The sequence below is a fragment of the Stegostoma tigrinum genome, chromosome 6 (genome assembly GCF_030684315.1).
Source record: "Stegostoma tigrinum isolate sSteTig4 chromosome 6, sSteTig4.hap1, whole genome shotgun sequence".
Classification (NCBI taxonomy): Eukaryota; Metazoa; Chordata; class Chondrichthyes; order Orectolobiformes; family Stegostomatidae; genus Stegostoma; species Stegostoma tigrinum.
Genome location: NC_081359.1, coordinates 88,812,425 through 88,833,961, shown reverse-complemented (window position 1 = coordinate 88,833,961; position 21,537 = coordinate 88,812,425). Strand labels below are relative to the sequence as shown.

The 21,537-nt window shown below is 42.7% G+C and overlaps 1 protein-coding gene across 1 annotated transcript in view; it reads right to left on the bottom strand.

Moving 5' to 3' along the window:
• gpr143 (G protein-coupled receptor 143) overlaps positions 1 to 21,262 on the bottom strand; it is a 64,154-nt gene extending 42,892 nt beyond the window's left edge. Inside the window, exon 1 of the mRNA XM_048533202.2 lies at positions 20,622 to 21,262. Within this exon, the coding sequence (XP_048389159.1) occupies positions 20,622 to 20,880 (259 nt within the window). The 5' untranslated portion in view covers positions 20,881 to 21,262. The remainder of the gene's footprint in view (positions 1 to 20,621) is intronic.
• Positions 21,263 to 21,537: the final 275 nt, after the last annotated feature.

The following is a 21,537-nucleotide window of genomic DNA, read 5'->3' as shown; positions in this document are numbered from 1 at the left end:
TGATTATTTTATATGTTTCAATTAAGTCACCTCTCAACCTTCTTCTCTCTAACGAAAACAGCCTCAAGTCCCTCAGCCTTTCCTCGTAGGACCTTCCCTCCATACCAGGCAACATCCTAGTAAATCTCCTCTGCACCCTTTCCAAAGCTTCCACATCCTTCTTATAATGTGGTGACTAGAACTGTACACAATACTCCAAGTGCGGCCGCACCAGAGTTTTGTACAGCTTCACCATAACCTCTTGGTTCCGGAACTCGATCCCTCTATTAATAAAAGCTAAAACACTGTATGCCTTCTTAACAGCCCTGTCAACCTGGATGGCAACTTTCAAGGATCTGTGTACATGGACACCGAGATCTCTCTGCTCATCTACACTGCTAAGAATCTTACCATTAGCCCTGTACTTTGCCTTCCAGTTACTCCTACCAAAGTGCATCACCTCACACTTGTCTGCATTAAACTCCATTTGCCACCTCTCAGCCCAGCTCTGCAGCTTATCTATGTCTCTCTGCAACCTACAGCATCCTTCGTCACTATCCACAACTCCACCGACCTTAGTGTCGTCTGCAAATTTACTATCCCATCCTTCTATGCCCTCATCCAGGTCATTTATAAAAATGACAAACAGCAGTGGACCCAACACCGACCCTTGCGGTACACCACTAGTAACTGGTCTCCAGGATGAACATTTCCCATCAACTACCACCCTCTGTCTTCTTTCAGCAAGCCAATTTCCGATCCAAACTGCTATATCTCCCACAATCCCATTTCTCCGCATTTTGTACAATAGCCTACTGCGGGGAACCTTATCGAACGCCTTGCTGAAATCCATATACACCACATCAACCGGTTTACTCTCATCTACCTGTACGGTCACCTTCTCAAAGAACTACCTGTTTCTTAGTTGGACCAATGGGTCTATTTCTGTGCTGTACAGCTCTATGTACTTATCCACGTGTCTTTTAAACATTGTAACTGTACCCACATTCAACACTTCCTCTGGAAGTTCACTCCACACTTGTTAACACACTTAAAAAATGTTGTCCTCCCCCCCCATGTCTTTTTAAAATCGTTTTCCTCTCAACTTAAAAATATGCCTGCCATAAGACCATAAGACATAGGAGCCAGTTTGGAACTCCCCCCTCTAGGGAAAAGACATCTGCCATTCACCTTATCTATACCACCTCTCCCAACCCCCAGCCAACCCCACAATTAGAAGTTTATGGATTTCACTTCCGCTCCAGGGACCCAAGCACTTTACTGCAAATAGAAGGAGTAACGCAACGTTGGGGGTGCCCTCTTTTGAAAGGAAATATTAAACTCTGGCCCCATCTTAGGTCAATGCAAAAAAACCGAAGTGTTACTTTGAAGAACAGGGCATTCTCCAGTGCTTATTCCTCAACCAAAACATAAAAACAGATCATCTGGTCTATTATAGAATTCTGTTTGTGGGCGTTTGCTGTGCATCAACTGGCGCTCACACTTTGTTCATTAGGTCAGTGACCATGCTTCAAAAGTATGTTGTTCGGTATCAATTGCTTTAGTTCTCCCCTAAGGTTTCTGGCAGGTGCTATAGAAATGCAAGACTTTATTCTCAAATTTCAGCAGTCTGCATTGTGTAGGTAGACCTACACTGATACATATCAGGTGTCCATGACACTGAAAATTAAACAAGAGCTAAATGTTGATGTTGCTGTAAATCTGTGTAGTGATTGGAGCCAGGTGGATCTCATTGGCCCATGTTAATAGCCCCAGTCAATGAGGGAGCCCTGGGAAACAGATATAAACAGGAGATTCAGAGAGTCTGTGATAATGGGAACTGCAGATGTTGAAGAAGGGTCTAGGCCAGAAACTTCAGCTTTTGTGCTCCTGAGATGCTGGTTGGCCTGCTGTGTTCATCCAGCTTCACACTTTGTCATCTTGGATTCAGAGAGTCTCTTTACTTCAGGGACTGACTCTGAGTTAGCTGGTCACAGCTAGCATACTGCACACATGTAAATAAAAAGGTGACTTGGTGATAGGACACCAGCTCTATGCAGTAATTTCAGCTGAAAAAAATTAAAATAAAACACTGAAAATATTGAACCAGTCACACAACATTTGTGGAGAGAGAAACAGAGTGAAAATCTCTTAGGAATTCATGGAATTCCATTGCAACTTGTAACCACAGCTTAGTCTGTTCAGATGAAGGGTGCTGGTAAGGATTCGGCTATCTGTAGCTCTTCTAGACCCATCCAGAATGCTTCCTACATTCTGAAAACCAGGATATGAGTGTGATACTCACAGATTTCACAGAAAGTTTCCAGCAGCAATGTCCAAAAGAACGCATGGTAATCTATCCCTGCCCAGATTGGGTGCCAGGAGCAGGCTCACATAGATATCACTTTATAACAGAGCAGCATTTACTCCACTTTGAAAAATGGACCTTCATTTTAAATGCAGATACATCTTTCCTTATTGTGGTTCACAGAATTGTTACAGAACAGGAGGTGGCCATTCGACCCAGTGTATCTGTGGTCTATTACGTCGTTCCAAGCTCTTGCTTCCCCCAAATATCCCTGCACATCATTTCTATCCAAATAATCATCCAATGCCCTCTTAAATGCTATAATTGAACCTGCCTCCACCATTTCTGAGCATTTCATACCCCAGCTACTCGCTGTGCGAAAATATTTTCCCACATCACCCTAAATCTTTTTTTCAGTCCAGTCCACTCATGATTTTGAGAACCTCCATCAAGACCCCTCTCAGCCTTCTTTTCTCCCACTTCTTCATCCAATCCTTGTAACTCAAGTTTTTCCACACCTAGAACCATTCTTGTAAATTTTCTGAATTTATTCTACTTCTCCTGTTTCTGTATGACAAGTATTACAAATTCATAGATATAATCACACTGTACAACTACACAAACTGGAATCAAAATCCTCGGATCATGATGAGTATTTGATCCCAGGAGCTTTATGAAGCACTGCAGCATAGTGCTTATATTATCTGGAAACATATAGTTGATGAAATTACACTCAGGCAAGTAAATAAATACAGAATAAAAACTAGCATTGGCAACGGAGACCATGAAACTGCTGCACAGTTGACAGGATGATGCATGTCTGTCATTTCTGCAGTGCCAGTGATGGACACTGGGAACACCAAACACGACTGTGTTATGAAATTATCTAGTTGGTGTTTAACCCATCTGATTGACTAAATAATGGTGGGTAACAAAATCTGGCATCCCTACCTTGTCCGTCCCACATGACACTCCAGACCAATAACCAAGATTGTTGATTCTAAAACATCGCCAGAGATAGTCAATAAATGCCAGCCTTACCAGTGATGCCCAAACCCATTTTTAAAATGTTATCTACTTAAATGCAATCAGAACAAACCATTTAATCCATTGTATTGATAGATACAACAATGCTACCTAAAGTTATTTCAGCTATATTTAAGACTTCAGGATTTAGCTGTACACAGTTAAAATTAGCAGCAAATTGGGTTAACAGGGGTCAGAAGGCACAAAGGCAAAACTCATGGCTCTTTAATTAAGTGCGCCTAATATTCAGTACTAAATTAGTGAATTAACAGCAAAAACCAAGAGACTTGTGGATATGATTTAATATCCATTACAGAACCATCATCCCAAGGAGATCAAAGCTGGGAACTAAAAATGCACAGGTATGAGAGTTTTCAAAAGTGTAGGCAGGAAGGATAGGATGCTCAAGTCAAAAAGGGCTGCAGATGCTGGAATCCAGTGTTTATAGTTGTGAGGCTGGAAGTGCACAGCAGGTCAGACAGCATCTGAGAAGCAGGTAAGTGAACGCTTTTGGCCGAAACCCTTCAGATGGTGGTGTAGCTTTGTTAGTGCAAGTTGGCATTAGTACAACCGCAACAAATGATCTTGATCAGAAGATGCAGCATCATTATGAGTGGAGGTAAGCCATAACAACGGGAAGCTGACACTGTTGGGTGTAGTCTACTGGCCCCTAGATCAGTAGCCAAAACGTCAGAGCCAAAATGAATAAGTCAGGAGATAATAATAGATTGTAAAAAGGCTGTACATTAATCATGGGTAACTTTAATCTTCATTTAGATTAAATTTAAATCGCAAAGGTAGCTAGGAGAAAGAATTTATAGTATATTCACAATATGTGTGTTGTGGATACAACCAGGGATCAGGCTACTTTGAGTCTGACAATGTGTAATGAAGCACATTTAATAAGTGATCTCAGGGTAAAAGATCCCTTAGGAAACAGTGACCATAACAATAATTGAAACTGAGTGTCACTTTCTGGAGTGAGATTCTGGAGTTGAAATTAACTGTGCTAAAGACTTAAATAAGGGGAAATTATGGCTGAGAATTCCATCAGAGCTCTTTGAGGTGGTAAGAAGCAGAATAGATAAAAGGAAGCCAGTAGATGTAATATATTTGAATTTCCAAAAGGTGTTTTAATAAAGTGCTGCAAATACAAGCTTACTTACTTGAATAGGGATATAGTTGCATTTCAGAGGTGGTTCACTGGTATTATTCCAAAAATGAGGGGTTTGTTTTATAAACAAAGATTGACTAGTTTAAACCTATATTCTTGAGTTTAAAATGAGAGTAAACCTAATTGAGGTATAGAAGTATGCTAAAGGAAATAGACTTGATTCTAGTGATTATATAGAGAGCCAGAAAAATTAAAAACCAGGACCTCGATGGTGGTAATCCCCAGATTATTTCCAGTGCCATGTGCTAGTGAGATTAAGAACAGGAGGAGATGACAGATGAATGTGTGGTGAAAGAATTGGTGCATGGGGCAGGGATTCATATTCCAAGATCACTGCGACCTTTTCTGAGGCAGGGTAACCTGTTCAAGAGGGGCAGATTGCACCTGAAATGAAGTGGGGGCCAATGTCCTGGCAGGCAAATTTGTTAGTGTTCTAACGGAGGGTTGAAACTAGATTGGCAGGAGATGGGATCCTCAACAGCAGGGAGGCAAGTGAGAGGCTAGAAAGAGATACAATAATCAGAAGCAGCAAGTTGGAGAGATTTTTCAGGGCAGGGAGCGAGGAATGCCTGTTGGAATAAACTGCATCTATTTCAAAGCAAGAGGGCTGACAGGTAAGGCTGATGAACTCAGGGCGTGGATAGGGATGTGAGCCTGGGATATTATAGCCATTACAGAAACATGGCTGGGTGGGTGGTCAGAGTTGGGTGGGCAAGCAGGCCTGGTGGCTTAATGTGCCAGGGTATAGGTGTTTTAGGCAGGACAGATGTGGAGGAAAGAGAGGAAGGGAGTTATATTTTTGATTAAGGGGAGTATCAAGCCATAGTCAGGATGAAATAACTGAGGGATCATCCAGTGAGGCTTTGTGGGCAAAGCTAAGAAATAAGAACGGGATGGTGACATTGTTAGGGTTGTACTGTAAGCCTCCAAATAGTCAACAGGAATTAGAGGAACAAATATACAGGGGGATTGCAGAGACTTGTAAGAAAAATAGGGTTGTCATAGTGGGGAGATTTTAATTTTCTTAACATAGACTAGGACCGCTACTGTGCTAAGGGCTTAGATGGGATGGAATTTGTTAAATGTATCCAGGAAAAAGTTTCCTCAAGCAGAATGCAGAGGGTCCTACTCGCAAAGGGGCAAAACTCAACATACTCTTGGGAAATAGGGACGGATAGATTACTGGGGTGACAGTGGACAAGCACTTTGGGACAAGTGGCCATAGCTCTATTAATTTTGAAATAGTTATAGAGAAGAACAAAACTGGTCCACAGGTTGGAGTTCTAAACCGGGGCAAGGCAAATTTTGATGGAATTAGACAGGAGCTTGCAGGGATTGATTGGAGTAGTTTGTTTGCAAGCAAAGGAACCTCTGCCAAGTGGGAAGCCTTTTAAAGTGTGGTAGCCTTAGCTCAAAGTCTACATGTTCCTGTGAGGGTGAAGGGAAAGGTTGGCAGGAGTAGAGAACCCTGGATGACAAGAGATATTGACTCTTTGACCAGGAAAAAAAAGGAGACATAGCTCAGGTACAGATAGCTGGGATTAAGGAAATCCCAGGCAGTAAATAGGGGATGCAGGAGGGTGAAAAGGGGCACAAGATAGCTTTATCTGAGAAGATTAAGGTGAACCCAAAGAGATTCTTTAAGCATATTAAAAGGAAAAAAAATAACCACAGAGAGAATAGGACCCCTCAAGGGCCAAAGTGATGTATGTGTGGAATCACAGGAAATGGACGAAGTCTTCAATGAATATTTCTCCTCTGTGTTCACCGTGGAGAAATTCAGCTTGGTAACTTGGGGGAAGTTAGTGGCGGTATCTTGGAGACAGTCCATATCACAGTAGAGGTGGTGTTGGAAGTATAAGAAAGTAAGAAGGTGGATAAATCTCCTAATCAGATATATCCGAGAGTGCTTCAAGAGGCTAGAGAAGAAATTGCAGGGGCCCTGGCTGATATTCGCATCATCATTAGCCAGGAGTGAAGTCCTGGAAGACTGGAGGGTAGCGAATGTTGTGCCCTTATTCAGGAAGGGCTGGAAAGAAAAACATGGGAATTATGGACCAGTGAGCTTAACATTTGTGGTAGATCAGCTACTTGAGAAGATTCTGAGGGATAAGATATACATGCATTCAGAAAGACAGGGTTTGATTAGGAGTAGTCAGCATGGCTTCATGCAAGGGAGGTCATGCCTCACAAATTTCTCAGAGCTCTTTGATGAAGAAGCGACCAGGAAGGTTGATGAGGGCAGGGCAGTAGATTTGTCTACATGGAAATTAGTAAGGTCTTTGCTAAGGTTCCACATGGTAGGCTGCACTGGAAGGTTAGATTGTATGGAATCTAGGGACAGCTAGCAAATTGGATACACAATTAGCTTAATGGTAGGAAGAGGAGAGTAACACAGTAAGAATGCTCGTCAGACTGGAGGCCTGTAAATAGTGGTTTGCCTCAGGGGTCAGTAGTGAGCCCATTGCTGTTGTTATCTATATCAATGATTTGGATGAGAATGTACAAGACATGATTAGTAAGTTTGCACATGACACTAAAATAGGCAGTGTTGTGAACAGTGCGGAAGGTTATCAGAAATTGCAGCTGAGGAACTAAGTCAAGAAATGACAAATGGGGTTTACTATAGATAAGTGTGAGGTGTTGGATTTTTGAAAGTCAAATCAAGGTAGGAGTTCCATGGTGAATGGTAGGGCCTTAAGGAATGCAGTGAAACAGAGGGACCTTGGAGCTCAGGTACACACTTCTCTGAAAGTACAGTCACAGGTAGACAGAGCAGTGAAGATATTTGGCACACATGCCTTCATCAGTCAGGACACTTGAGTACAGAAGTTGGGAAGTTATATTGTAGCTGTACAGGATGTTGGTGAGGCCACACTTGGGATATTGTGCTGTCTTAGTCACCTTGCCATAGGAAGGATGTTATTAAACTGAGAAAGAGTGCAGAGGAAATTTCCAAGGATGTTGCCAGAATGAAAAGGGACTGAGATATTGGGAGACATTGCACAATTTAGGACATTTTTCTTTAGAGCATAGAAGATTGAGAGCGGAATCTTACAGAAGCGTATAAGGTCATGAGAGGCATGGATAGGGTGAATGCACTCAGGACTTTCCCCAGGATTGGGGAATTGAGGACTGGAGAGCATCAGTTTAAGATAAGAGGGGAAAGAATACTTGGGAACCTGAGAAGCAACCTGTTTTTTTTTAAAAAACAGAAGGTAAGCTGCCAGCGGAAGCAGTTGAAACAGCTACATTAACAAGAACACTTAAAAGGCATTCAGATGAATGCATGGATAGGAAAGGTTTAGAAGGGTAAAGGCCAAGTGCAGGGAAATGGGGTTAGCATGGATGGACATTTTGTTCAGCATGGACCTGTTTGCGCCGAAGGGACTGTGTCCATGCTGTGGGACTCTCTGACTCTTCTCTCAGGGGGCAGTGAATCTGTTGAATTCTTTACCACAGAGACATGTTGAGGTCGAGTCATAACATACGCTTGAGACGGACGTAGAATTTTTAATGAGCAAGGGAATCAAGTGATATGGGGGAAGGCAGGAAAGTGGAGGTAAAGATTATCAGATCAGGCATGATTTAATTGAATGGCAGAGCAAAGACTGAATTGCCAAATCTGCTCATACATCTTATGGTGTTTACCATACTTACATACTGAACAAAACAGATTTCTTAGTCCAAGGCACAAGTCAGGAGTGTGATGAAACACTCCCCACTTGCTTAGTTGAATGCAGCTCCAACAACACTCCAGAAACTTGACACCATTCAGGTCAAAGCAGCTTATTTAGTTGACACCACATTGGCAGGGGAGAGGGTGGATATTTGCCAATGCTCAGTACACACTATTGCTACCACCACCACCACCAAGATACACTGCACAGATTCATTAAAAAGATCCTTAGACAACACCTTCCAAACCCACGATAACAAAATGTGGGGCTGGATGAACACAGCAGGCCAAGCCGTATCTCAGGAGCACAAAAGCTGACGTTTCGGGCCTAGACCCTTCAGAGCCTGCTCTGATGAAGGGCCTAGGCCCGAAACGTCAGCTTTGGTGCTCCTGAGATGCTGCTTGGCCTGCTGTGTTCATCCAGCCCCACACTTTGTTATTTCGAATTCTCCAGCATCTGCAGTTCCCATTATCTCTGACCACCTTCCAAACCCGCAACCACTTCCAACTAGACGGACAAGGGCAGCAGATACATGGGAACACAACCACCTACAAATTCCGCTCCAAGGCACTTACCATCCTGACTTGGAAATATATCACCATTCCTTCACCATCACTGGGTCAAAATCCTGGAATTCCCTCCCTAATGGCGTTGTGGGTCTACCTACAGCACACAGAAAAACAGGAGAAGTAGTCCATTCAGCCTTTTGAGCTTGCTCTGCTATTCAATATGATCTTGGATGATCATCCAAATCAGTACCCTGTCCCCATTTCCTCCCCATTCCCCACAATCCTTTTAGCCCTAGGAAATATATCTAATCCCTTCTTGAAAATATTCATGCATTGGCCTCAACCACTTTCAGTGGCAGAGAATTCCACAAGCTCATCAGTCTCTGGGTGAAGAGATTTCTCCTCATCCTAGTTCTAAATGGTCTGCCTCAAGATCCTTAGATTATAAACTTCTGGTGCTGGATGACATGGACTGCAGCAGTTCAAGAATGCAGCTTATCTCCCATATTCTCAATGGCAATAAATGCTGGCCCAGCTAAAGATGCTCACATCCCATGAGTGAACTAAAAAAAATCAATTTATTTTTGGTCAGTCTGTGCGTGTAGATACCTGGGGTTCACTAAAACAACACCAGTATAAATGTTTCAGAGATAGTCAGAACTGCAGATGCTGGAGAATCTGATATAACAAGGTGTAGAGCTGGGTGAACACAGCAGACCAAGCAGCATCAGAGGAGCAGGAAAGCTGACATTTTGGGCCTAGACCCTTCTTCATTTCTGATATCAATTCATCACTTGATATCATTTCTGAAGAAGGGTCTAAACCCAAAACGTCAGCATTCCTGCTCCTCTGATGCTATTTGGCCTGCTGTGTTCACCCAGCTCTACACCTTGTTATACCAGTATAAATGTGACTATCCAAAGCAGTCCATCATTCATAGCAAACTACCCAGCCTTCAGGAGAACAGCAACCACAACTCCACACAAGCCTGCCACAGTGGCCTCTGCAAGACATGCCAGCTCACTGACATGGGCACTACCATCACAAGTGGGAACATCATCCACCACATGAATGGCAGATATTCATGTGATTAAGCCAATATTGTCTACTGCATACACTGCAGGCAAAGATGACCCCAGGCATGGTACATTGGCAAGACCATGCAGGCTCAACAACAACAGACAAATGGGCACCAAGCATACAATATGTAACCCCACCACACTTCTGTATCTGTAAAATCTTTCTTACTGTCCTGTTTTCACACCATTACCTTGGTAACTTGTTATGAGCTCTCTACCTTATTTAGTTTGTACAGTTTTGGATTACTGTTACTCTGGCTAGACCCTCAGCATATATATACACATATGAATACTCATATCTATGATGTTATTCCAGCCATTTGGAATGTCTCCAGCGCCAACTTATTTTTAATTTTTTGTAATTACCTCAGTCTCAATTAATCAGATTATAGGTCTTCCCTTGACTTGTTATTAAGCTGGTGACACTTGACTCACACCATCTTACACTTTTGATCACCTGCAGAGGCTTTCTATTCAGCCTGTCAAAACTCCACTCACAATATTTGTATGCTCTTTTGATCTCTCTGCCTGTGAATTCTGTGCCTGTATGCTTCTCTTCACTTCACCTGAAGGGGCAGCGCTCCAAAAGCTTGTGGTTTCAAAGTAAACCTGTTGGACTATAACCTGGTAACCTCGTTCACCCCAGCCTAATCCCAGCACCTCCACACCCAATCAAGTCAGATAGTATTCGAGTAGATAACATCATCCCAATTGGTCAAATACTTTAGATCTTACTCTTAATTTTCTGACACTTCTGGCCTCCTTCATGTAAACAGCTTGACTGACATTGGGTTTTTTTTAAACAATCCATTTGGACATGTTACGACATCTCTAGGGCAAGTGGGACTTGAACCAACACCGTCCAGTCTACATACAAAAGCTCCCCCGTCACACATCATTTCCTTCTCACATGCATGATTAAGCTTTACTAGTGTGTCTGCCCAAGATTAAATTAGAAGCACCGTTTATTCAGATATTCAAGCCAAGGGGCTCATTGTCTTTGTCTTTATCCCCATCTCTCTCACTCACACACAAGCAAACACACATACCCACACACAAGATAAGGATAATAATGCATGTTATCATCAGAATTCGAAAAGTTAGTAACTAGTTGCCTGAAGACAGGGTTTTGCAAATTTCTTTGAAGTCCATGATAATGCAGCTGGATGATGTTTGTATGGGCCCCAGTTAATGCCTGTCTCTTTGTGGGATACATGGGACATTCCTTGTTCCAGTCCTATTCCGGCCCCCAACCATAACTCTTTCTCCAGTATATTGATGATATCATTGGTGCCACTTTCTTCTGCCATCTGGAGTTGTGACACCAATGATGTAGGGGAAGCGATGTCCTAGTGGTATTATTGCAGGACTGTTAATCTAGAGACCGGGTTCAAATCCCATGGCAGATGGTGGAATTTGAATTCGACAAACATCTGGAATTAAGAATCTACTGAGGGCCATGAATCCAATGTCAACTGTCAAGAAAACCGATCTGGTTTGAACGGTCTAGGCCCGAAACGTCAGCTTTTGTGCTCCCGAGATGCTGCTGGGCCTGCTGTGCTCATCCAGCCTCACATTTTATTATCTTGGATTCTCCAGCATCTGCAGTTCCCATTATCACCGATCTGGTTCACTAATGTCTTTTAGGGAAGGAAACTGCCATCCTTACCTGGTCTGGCCTACATGTGACTCCAGACCCATAGCAATGCGGTTGACTCTTAACTGCCCGCTGGGCAATAAACGCTGGCCTAGCCAGTGACCCCCTCATCCCATGAATGAATAAAAAGAAAAAAAATTGGAAAAGTATCAATTTCTCTTCCAATTTCCATACCGGTCCTCCCTTCACCTGGTGCATTTCTGACTCCTCCCTTCTTTGACATCTGTTTCCATTTCTGCAGATAGGCTGGCCACCAATATCCACTACAAACTAACCGCCTCCCATCTTGGCGAGACATTCTCACACCCTGCTTCCTGTAAAGGCTATTTCATTCCAAGTCCCTATATCTCCATCATATCTATTTTGATGATGCCAACTACAACAAGGGGCATCTGAAATGTCCAGCTTTCTTCACCGAAGATTCCCCAGCATTGTAGTTATCAAAGCACTCAACAGAGCCCGACCCATCTCCCACAGTTCAGCCTTCAGCCCCTCTCTTCCTACAGCAGCAAAAGGAACTCTTTGTCCTCACCTACCATCCCACAGCACACACACCCAGAGAGTCATTAACTGCCATTTCCATCATCTCCTTCCCTTCTTCTCCCCTCCCTTGTTAGATCCTGTGTGGACCAGCTGGCAGGATTATTCGCAGACATCTTTAACCTCTCCTTACTCAAATCCAAAGTCCCTAACTCCTTCAAGGAGGCCACCACCATCTCGGTGCCAAAGAAAAATCATGCAGCATACCTCAATGACTACATCTGGTGGCTCTGACCTCCATATTTATGGAAAGCTTCAAGAGGTTCGACGTGGCTCACATTAAGTCCAACCTCCCAGATTGCCTTGATCCTTTGCAATTTGCTTACTGGTGCGACAGATCCCCACCAGATGCCATCACCTGGCCTTACACTTATCCCTGGAACATTTGAATAACAAGGATACCTACATCAGGCTCCTATTTATTGACTACAAGTCTGCCTTCAACGCCATAATACCAAACAAACTCATCTCTAAACTCCGCAACCCAAGTCTCTGTAACTGGTTCCTCGACTTCCTTACCCATAGACCACAAATCAGTAAGAATAGGTGAAAACACCTCCCCCACCATAACCGATGACCCACTAAGCAGGATACTTAGCCCCCTACCAAACCCCTTATGCACTCACAACAGTGTGGCCAAATTCTACTCAACTCCATTTACACGTTTGCTGATGACATGATCATTGTAGGTCAGATCTCAAACAGCGATGAGACTAAGTGCTTAGTGGCATGATGTAAAGACAACAATCTCTCCATCAATGTCAGCAAAACGATGGAACTGGTCACTGACATCAGGAAGTGAAGTGGAGGGCATGCCCCTGTCTGCATCATTAGAGATGATTGACAGTGTCAAGTTCCTGGGACAGATGATCACCAACAATCTGCCCTGGTCAAGAAAGCACTAAAGTCTCTACTTCCTAAGGAGGCTAAGGAAATTTGGGATGTCCACAAAAACTTACCAATTTTTATAGATTCACTACAGAAAACATTTATCTGGATGCATCGCAGCATGGCATGGCAACTGCTCTTTCCATGACCACAAAAAACAACAGAGAACCGCGAACACAGCCAAGTCTATCACACAAACCAGCGTTCCATTGACACCTAAACAGCACACAGCACTTCACACCGTATCTTGGTACATATGACAACAATACATTGAACAATCAAATCGAGTTCAAGGACCCTGGGGTGGGAGGAAAGACACATGCGTACACCCCGACCAAGGGAAGAGCATTGGACCCCAGCTTGTAATTACTTTCCCTGAAATACGTACCTACCTGGTATCATCATTGTAAATCTGCTCCACAGCCTCTGGACTTCCCTCTTTGATGCTTTTATAATATGCCAGTCACAGATCTGTACCTCTAACTAGAAGAGCCTGTTTACTTTACAATTCTCTCTTAGAAATAAACCCAGGTTCCTTGTACCAAAGTAAACGAGGTACACAGAAAGACTGTATAAAACAAATGGTGCTGTTCTAAAGGGTGTTCAGGAGCATAGAAGCCATTCGTACAGAAGTTACGAAAAGTGACAACAAAAGGTAGTGAGTGCTATTAATAAAGCATACAGAATTTAGGTCTTCATTAGCAAGTGCAGAGCGTGCACGCAGGGAGGTTATGCTAAACTTAAACAGGACACTAGTTAGACTTCAGTCGGACTATTTAGTACAGTTCTAGGCCCCGTACTATACGAAAGATGTGAATGCAGAAGAGGTTTATGAGAATTATTCCAGGCTTCGGTTTTCAGAATAGGTTGGAGAAGATGGGACAGTTTCCCCTGGAGAGAAGACCAGTGGCAGGTTTGGTGGTAGTTTTTGAAACCACAAGGGGTTTGGACAAAGCAGATAGGAACAAAATGTCTCCTCATGTAAAAGGATCAAGGACCTAAGCCACAGTTTCAAAGCTTTTTGCAAAAGAAACAAATATGAGGTGAGAAAAACCAAACTCTCTCACAGTGGGAGGAATGCACTGCTCAAAGTGTGGCAGTGGCTGGTTCAATTCAGGCATTCAAGAGGACATTTAGATGATCATTTAAAACAAAGGCAATGCGCAGAGTCACGTGGTAAAGGCAGGAGATTGCTTCCCCTGCAGTGTCAATCGTCTAGTGGTATTATTGTTGGAATGTTAATCCACAGACCGAGATAATGTTCTGGAGACTCAGGTTCGAAATTCCACCATCTGCCATGGTGGGATAAGAACCAAATGATGATCATGAATCCATTGTTGATTGTTGGGGGAAAACCCATTTGGTTCACGAATATTCTTTCAGGAAAGAAACTGCCATCCTTACCCCGTCTGGCCTACATGTGACTCCAGACCACAATGTGGTTGACTCAAATGCCCTCTGGACAATTAGAGATGGGCAATAAATGCTGCCTAGCCTGTGATGCCCTCATCCCATGAACAAATAATGGAAAAAAAGTCAAACCACTAAGATAGCTAGTACAGGCACGATGGGCCAAACAGCCTAATTCTCCACCGTAGCATATCTGAGATTCTTGCTAACACATGGCACCATTTATAGTGACTAGCATAGACTTCTTATTTAATATCATGATAAAAATGTATTTATTTTCCACACAGTAATATTAAGTTACAAAGGCACAATTCAGAGTATTTCATTCTGTCCCATTAAGGGGAAAAAGATCTTTTCTGCATTTTAAACCACTGTTCAAGGGTCTTTGACGGTAACTCTTCAAATTATTTCCACTGAGGAATTAGTTTGAAGTGCACTTCACTTAAGTCTTGACATCTAAAAAATTAAATTGCGAGAACTTTGCGGTTTATGACAGATTTGTTGTGCCACCAAAGATAATATTTAGCTAATGCTACATCATTCAAATCCTCCAAACGCACTTGCATTGTGTTGCTCATGGTTGTACAGTGTTCCAAAGCATTTTACAGATAACAGCTGTATTGTTGTAATATAGGAAATATGGCAGCCAATAATGCACACAGCCAGGATTCACAAGCAATGTAATCATGGGTAGATGATCTGTTTTAGCAATATTGATTTAGGGATAAATATTGATCAGCTATGTTCCTGTACAAGTGGTTCTGGTATAGCTATAACACTGATATCTACCCAACAACATGGAAGTGCCATTAAATGTCCTTCACACAAGTATCAGGACGAACTCGAGCTAATCTAATTATCAGCTTAACAATCTAGTTGCAATCATTAGGCAATGGAAAAAGATGTTAGCAGTGCTATCAAGCGGTACTAACTCACATGAATCTGCTTACCACTGCTTAGCTTGGATTCAGTCAGGCCACATGGCTAGAGACTTCATCACTGCCTTGACCAAATATGGGCTGAGGGAGCTGAATTTAAGAAATGAGGTAATCATGACATTAAGGCAGAAACCAAACAGGCTGTGGTAAAGAGCCCTTACAAAATTGAAGTCAATGGGAATCAGGAGGACAATTCTCCACTGTTTAGAGTCATTAACCTAATGCAGATAAAGACAGTTGTGGTTCTGGAGATCAGTCAGCTTAGCTCCAGGATGCCTCTGCAGGAGTTCTTCGACGGAGTGCCCTAGGCATAGGCAGCTTCAGCTGCTTCAATGACATCACTTCAGTCATCACATCAGAGGGGGATGTTCACTGATGAATGCACAAGGCTCAGCATTATTGCATATTCTCAGATACTGAAGAAGTCTGTGTCCATTTGCGAGACCCAGACAAGATTCAGGCTTTGACAGGTAGGTAACATTTGTGCCAAACAAGAGTGAAGCAACAAACCCAACAAGAGCAAATTGCAACTATTTGCCTTTGAGATTCAGCAGTATGAACATGTTTAATACCCCCATTGTCGCCATCCTGGGGATGACTATTTATCAGAAACTAAACTGAACCGGTCATTAAGAAGGTTGTGGCTACGTGAACAGGTCAAAGGCAGGTCATCAATGTATAAATTGGGAGTGTAAAGGAGTACTCCCCACTTGCCAGGGTGACTGTGGTTCTAACAAAAGTCATTCTCACTGACATTCAGGACGAAGCAGCTTGTTGGCTGGCCCCAGACACCATCTTGAACATTCACCCCACCATTGACACAGAGTGACAACCATTTACACAAGTACATGGCAACAATTCCCTATTGGTCCTCTATGAACTCTATCACCTAGAATAAAATGGTAGAAGTATGTGCACACCACCTACAGACTCACTGCAGAATGCCCAGGCTCTGACAGACTCTTCTAATAAATGTACTTACATAAGTTGACCTAGTTAGCTTTCTAGTCATTGGCAATTTCAAGGGTGTTGATGGTAGGAGAATTTGTTGAAGTAATGCATTCAAATGTCAAGTGGAGATAATAAAACTCTCCTTTTGAGAGGGCCGTTGTCTGACACATGGATTGTGCAAATGTTGTTTGCTGATGAAATGGAGCCCAAAACTGGTTGAATCTCTGATATTATTCGAAGGAATAGTGATGTTCTGGAGATGGGATGGCTGGCCTTCAAATGTCACAACAACCACTTCCTGTCATTTCTCAGATTCTCACACTCCTTGCCAAGTGCTATATTACAGGCAGTTTTGTGATGCAAAACTATAAGGATTTGGACTGAATCTATCCGAAACTCATCTCAAAGATTCAATACCAGCAAAGAGAAAAGACTTTCAACAAAGCAATCTGAACTGAGTGCTAGATTAACTGTTGTAGCAGATAGTGAAAGGGGAAGAAAAAAAGCAGATGGGACTGTTTTGCACAATTGGAAATTCAAGTATTATAAAATTCAGCTTATCTCAGTTTGATCTCCAAGTATTCCTGCAGAATTTGTCTACTTTAATTGGAGCCCAAGGGGATGGGCGCAAAAGTAGACAGAGCCAAGAATGGATATTTATTGATGTTCAAAAAGGTGACAGGGTAAATTGATTAGATGACGAAGAGAGCATGAAATATTTGACTTCTTAAATAAAAGCATGAAATGCAACAATTAGGAAGACCTGCTCAATATTCACATATCAGACTTAATAAAAACCAAAAGAACTGTGGATGCTGTAAATCAGAAGGAAAAACAGAAGTTGTTAGAAAATCTCAGCAGGTCTGTGAAGAAAAATCAGAGTTAACATTTCAGGTCAGGTGACCCTTCCTCAGAACTCTGTGATTAGACTTTAGTTGAAGGTTTGTGTACAATGCTGGATACTTTAGATAAGTTCCAGGACTGCTCTTATGGGACGATAAAGAGTTACATGACCTTATGCAGAGAGATTAGTAAAGTTGCCATTGCTCTCTTTAGTGGAAAGGTGAGGCCAAAACAGCTGTCTTAAGTTTTTTAAAAAAGTAGGTTTTGATAGAGCAAGTAAGGACAGACTCCTTCCCCTGGAAAAGGAACAGAAGGATATCATTTTTTAAAATCACTTCTACTTACAGAAAGTGACAAAATAATTCAATTCATCAATTCTCTGTAGCAGTTAAGGAGCATGAGAGACCATTAGTTTGATCCAGCTTAGATAACTCCCACATTTCCATCCTCACATTGAAAAGTAGTGCACATTTTATTTTTTATTTTCTAGAATCCCTAGAGTGTGGAAACAGGCCATTTGGCCCACCTAGTGCACACCGACTCTCCAAAGAGCATGCCACCCAGACTCATCCCCCACCCTCAACTACCCTATCCCTGTAACACTGCACTTCCCATGGCCAATCCACCTAACCTATGTAATCCCCGGACACTATGGGCAATTTAGCGTGGCCAATCCACCTAACCGCACATCTTTGGATTATGGGAGAAAACCAGAGTACCCAAAGGGAGCCCTCGTAGGCATGGGGAGAATGTACAAACTCCACACAGACAGTCACTGAGGCTGGACTTGAACCTGGGTCCTTGGCACTGAGGCAACAGTGCTAATCACCGTGCAACCTTGCTGCCCTGAAGCACTATCTTCAAAAGACACAATGAACACTTCATAAGCACCAAATATGACAGCTTTAGGCCTATTCACATGAGTGGTGTTCACCGTGATCCTACAATTGAAATATGTAGCAAACATCATCTAAGTGTGTGAAGAATTATGCTGACACCCAATTATCAGTCTGGCTTGTAGCATGGCTCACTTGCATTGCGTACAAAGCTACACATTTTATACACAGGTCCTTGTTCTTTGCAAATAAAAGAACACACACACACACAGTCACTGTTTCAACACAACAAAATTGATGATGGGCATTCTCTAGTTCATTTCTCAGAACGAGAATACCTTCACCTATCAAACCTTCCTTGTTTAGACGGTAAGCAAAGTTTGACAGTTAACCGTCACTCATCATTAACTGATAACTCCTCTACAGCAATGCCTTAAGCAGAGTCCATTTGGTAACCAGTCAGCACTTCCTCCTCCTACTGCGTAAATGCTACTTTGCTTTTACCTTGGTATTTTCCCTCTGGATTGTCCAGTTGAGTTCAAGACTAAAAAGCTTTGACAGCAATGCTGAAGATCTGTATGATCACACAACTTAAATGTGATTCCCAAATAAGACTGCTCAGACTGTGCTGCCCAAATTGTGCAAATTGCTACACTAACAATCAGTTTAAACTACCATATCAAGTCATGTAAAAGTAGAGTTTCTAAGACAGGAGCAACATCTGGGAAAAAAATTAAAATCCACCCTCTTGCATCTCCCTTTGCTAGGTCAGAGACTAGTCCTCCAACCCCACCTCCAAAAGTAACTCAATAAGTGAACAAAGAATACTTAAGAAAACTTTAGATGCAAAACCTATATGGAAATGGTCATTAACCACATTAAAAAACAAAAGCTGTATAGACAAAATCTCACCTTTAGTGTCAGTGACCTCAGACATGAGAAGTGAGCAGCTGCCCTCAACGTTTTGGTAAGGCAAATCAGGACAGGACTCATGGTAGGGCCCTGGGAAATGGTCCCAAACAAAGAGACCTTGGGGTGCAGGTTCATAGTTCCTTGAAAGTGGAGTCACAAATAGACAGGGTAGTGAAGAGCTTGTTTGATATACTTGCCTTTGTTGGTCAGTGCATTGAGTATAGGGGTTTGGAGGTCATGTTGCGGCATTGTACAGGACATTGGCTAGGCTACTTTTGGAATCCTGCATGCAATTCCAGTCCTCGTGCTATACAAATGATGTTGTGAAACCTGAAGGGTTCAAAAAAAAAGATTTAAAGGATGTTGCCAGGGTTGGAGGGTGTGAGCTATAGGGAGAGGCTGAATAGGTTGGGGCTATTTTCCCTGCAGTGACAGAGGTTGAGAGGTGACCTTATAGAAGTTTCGAAAATCAAGAAGGGTATGGATAGGGCGGATAGCTAAGACTCCCCCCCCCCCCCCCCCCCCCCCCAGGGCCAGGGAGTCCAAAACTAGAGGACATAGGTTTAAGGTGAAAGATTTAAAAAGGGACCCGAGGGGCAACGTTTTCACACAGGGTGGTGCATGCATGGAATGAGCCGCCAATGGAAATGGTGGGGTTTGGTACAAATACAATATTTTAAATGCATCTGTTTGGTACATGAATAGAAAGAATTTAGAGAGATATGGGCCAAATGCTGGCAAATGGGACTAGAAGGTTTTAGGATATCTGGTTGGTATGGACAAGTTGGACCAAAGAATCTGTTTTCATGCTGCACAATTGTATGGTTCCATGATATGTATTCAAGCAGCAAGTGGATTCACAGCAGGGAGAATTTAACTTGAGTGGATGTTAAGTAGAAAGAGTTAGAGTTTTTAAAGGCAGGTAGTGGACTTTTACAGCAGATTGACCAATACTAGAGTACACACTCAAATCAGTTCAGCTTGCAACATAGCTCAATTTGGCTTGTTAGCATTGACAAAGGTGACTATTCCCTGCAAACAATAAGGAATATGTTCAGAGATAATGTTCTTGAATTACCCAGGAGCTGGGGAACTTTGCATTCACCATGACAACATCTCAGCCAATCAGAATCAACTTGCCAACTGAGCTTCCCCTTTACAAAAATGAACACTATAGGAGATGAAATGTGACACATCCGAGTTTGTCCTGATAAATGAAAAGATTCAGGAAGCTCTCTCTCTTTTTGGCAGGATTCAAATTCTTACTCAACTCTTCTTTTGAATCCCTCTGAGTTAGGAGTAGAAGGAATGGTCACCAGTCACCCAGACAACACTAACGTTATTCCAGAGACTATTTCCTTCGTCCATAGTCAAAATTCCTTCCAAATTCCCATTCCTATCTGCCAGTTGAGTAGACACATCCTTGCCGGATAAGAATGAGAACGAGAAGTTACACTGGTGTGGTTTCACATTCGGGCGGCTTGGAAAACAGGGAATGCCGAGCGAGTTTGAATGGGTGAAAATTCAAATTCCTTCCCATTCTGTATTCTGCCTATTCCTACACCCTGTCCTAACCATTTCTAGGTTAAAAATCAATCCCATCTTGTCTGATGGCATCTGTGCAGAGTGGGGATCAGAGTTGGCAGTCAGGCTTTCGTGCTCCCGAGATGCTGCTTGGCCTGTTGTGTTCATCCAGCTGCACACTTTGTTATCTTGGATTCTCCAGCATCTACAGTTCCCATTATCTCTGTCCAAAATATAACAGACTGCCCGACCATGACTAAATAAACAGCAACACATGTCTCCAATTTAGTATTACCGAGATCAACCACACGAAAGTCACATTCTCTGTTGACTTTAGACAACAATTAATAAGTTTCATCTCACCCACCTATACAGCCTAGGATGTCACAGATACTGATAATCAGCAGGATCCTGGAGGAGGCGGAAGGTTTCTGCAGTGGGTACTGACTGGACCTGCGATAGCCAAGCGTCCGTTTTGGCAGGACCTGGGCAAGGGTGCCAATCAGACTGAAGCTGGCACTTGCAACGCAGATGGCGTTAAAGAAGACGGGCTGGAAGCCCAGCACAAAATCCGTAGCCGCATCCCGAGTGGGGCAGCAAAAAGTTTCCAAGCGGGGGGAAGCCATAGCTGAAGACTATGAGCAGACAGGCGGTAATAACCAACAAAAGAGAGATAGAGGGATCACGGGATGAAGATCATGCGCGTTCACTCAAACCTCAGCAACGTCTTCAGTCGCCCTCTCAAGCGTCCTTTTCACTTCGCAAAGACCGGTGGCAACAGGCAAAACAACACACGAGGCCCCAGCGGTCATGAAGCATAAGTGCTGATCACAGTACTGTATTCCCGTCTGAAATTTACCTTTCGAAAGTTCGCCACTGCAGAAAATGTTAGATCTCTGTTCTGCATTATGAGCACTTCTCATTTTTTTAAAGAAATAAATCCCTTTCCGTTTCAGCAAGATATTAATAATAATCTTGAAGTAAATGAGCAAAGGAACGAATTCCCCTTTAAACTAAAGCGTGGAGAAAATCTGCGCGGAAGCAGTGGGGAATGTTCAAAGCTGGAATTTTCCCAGAAAATAATTAATGAGAGACAAGACAGACAGACAATGAGTCTTTTACCAAAGCCAAAGGTTAACAAAGGTCTTGTGCCTATCACAAGCTTTGTCACCCCAAGCTACCAATTAAGATTGCATCACTATGAAATGGGGAATGCCTTTGTAACTGTGTCCAGGGAAGAGACTAAACCCTGGAACTTTGTTAACCAGAAAATGCAAACTTTA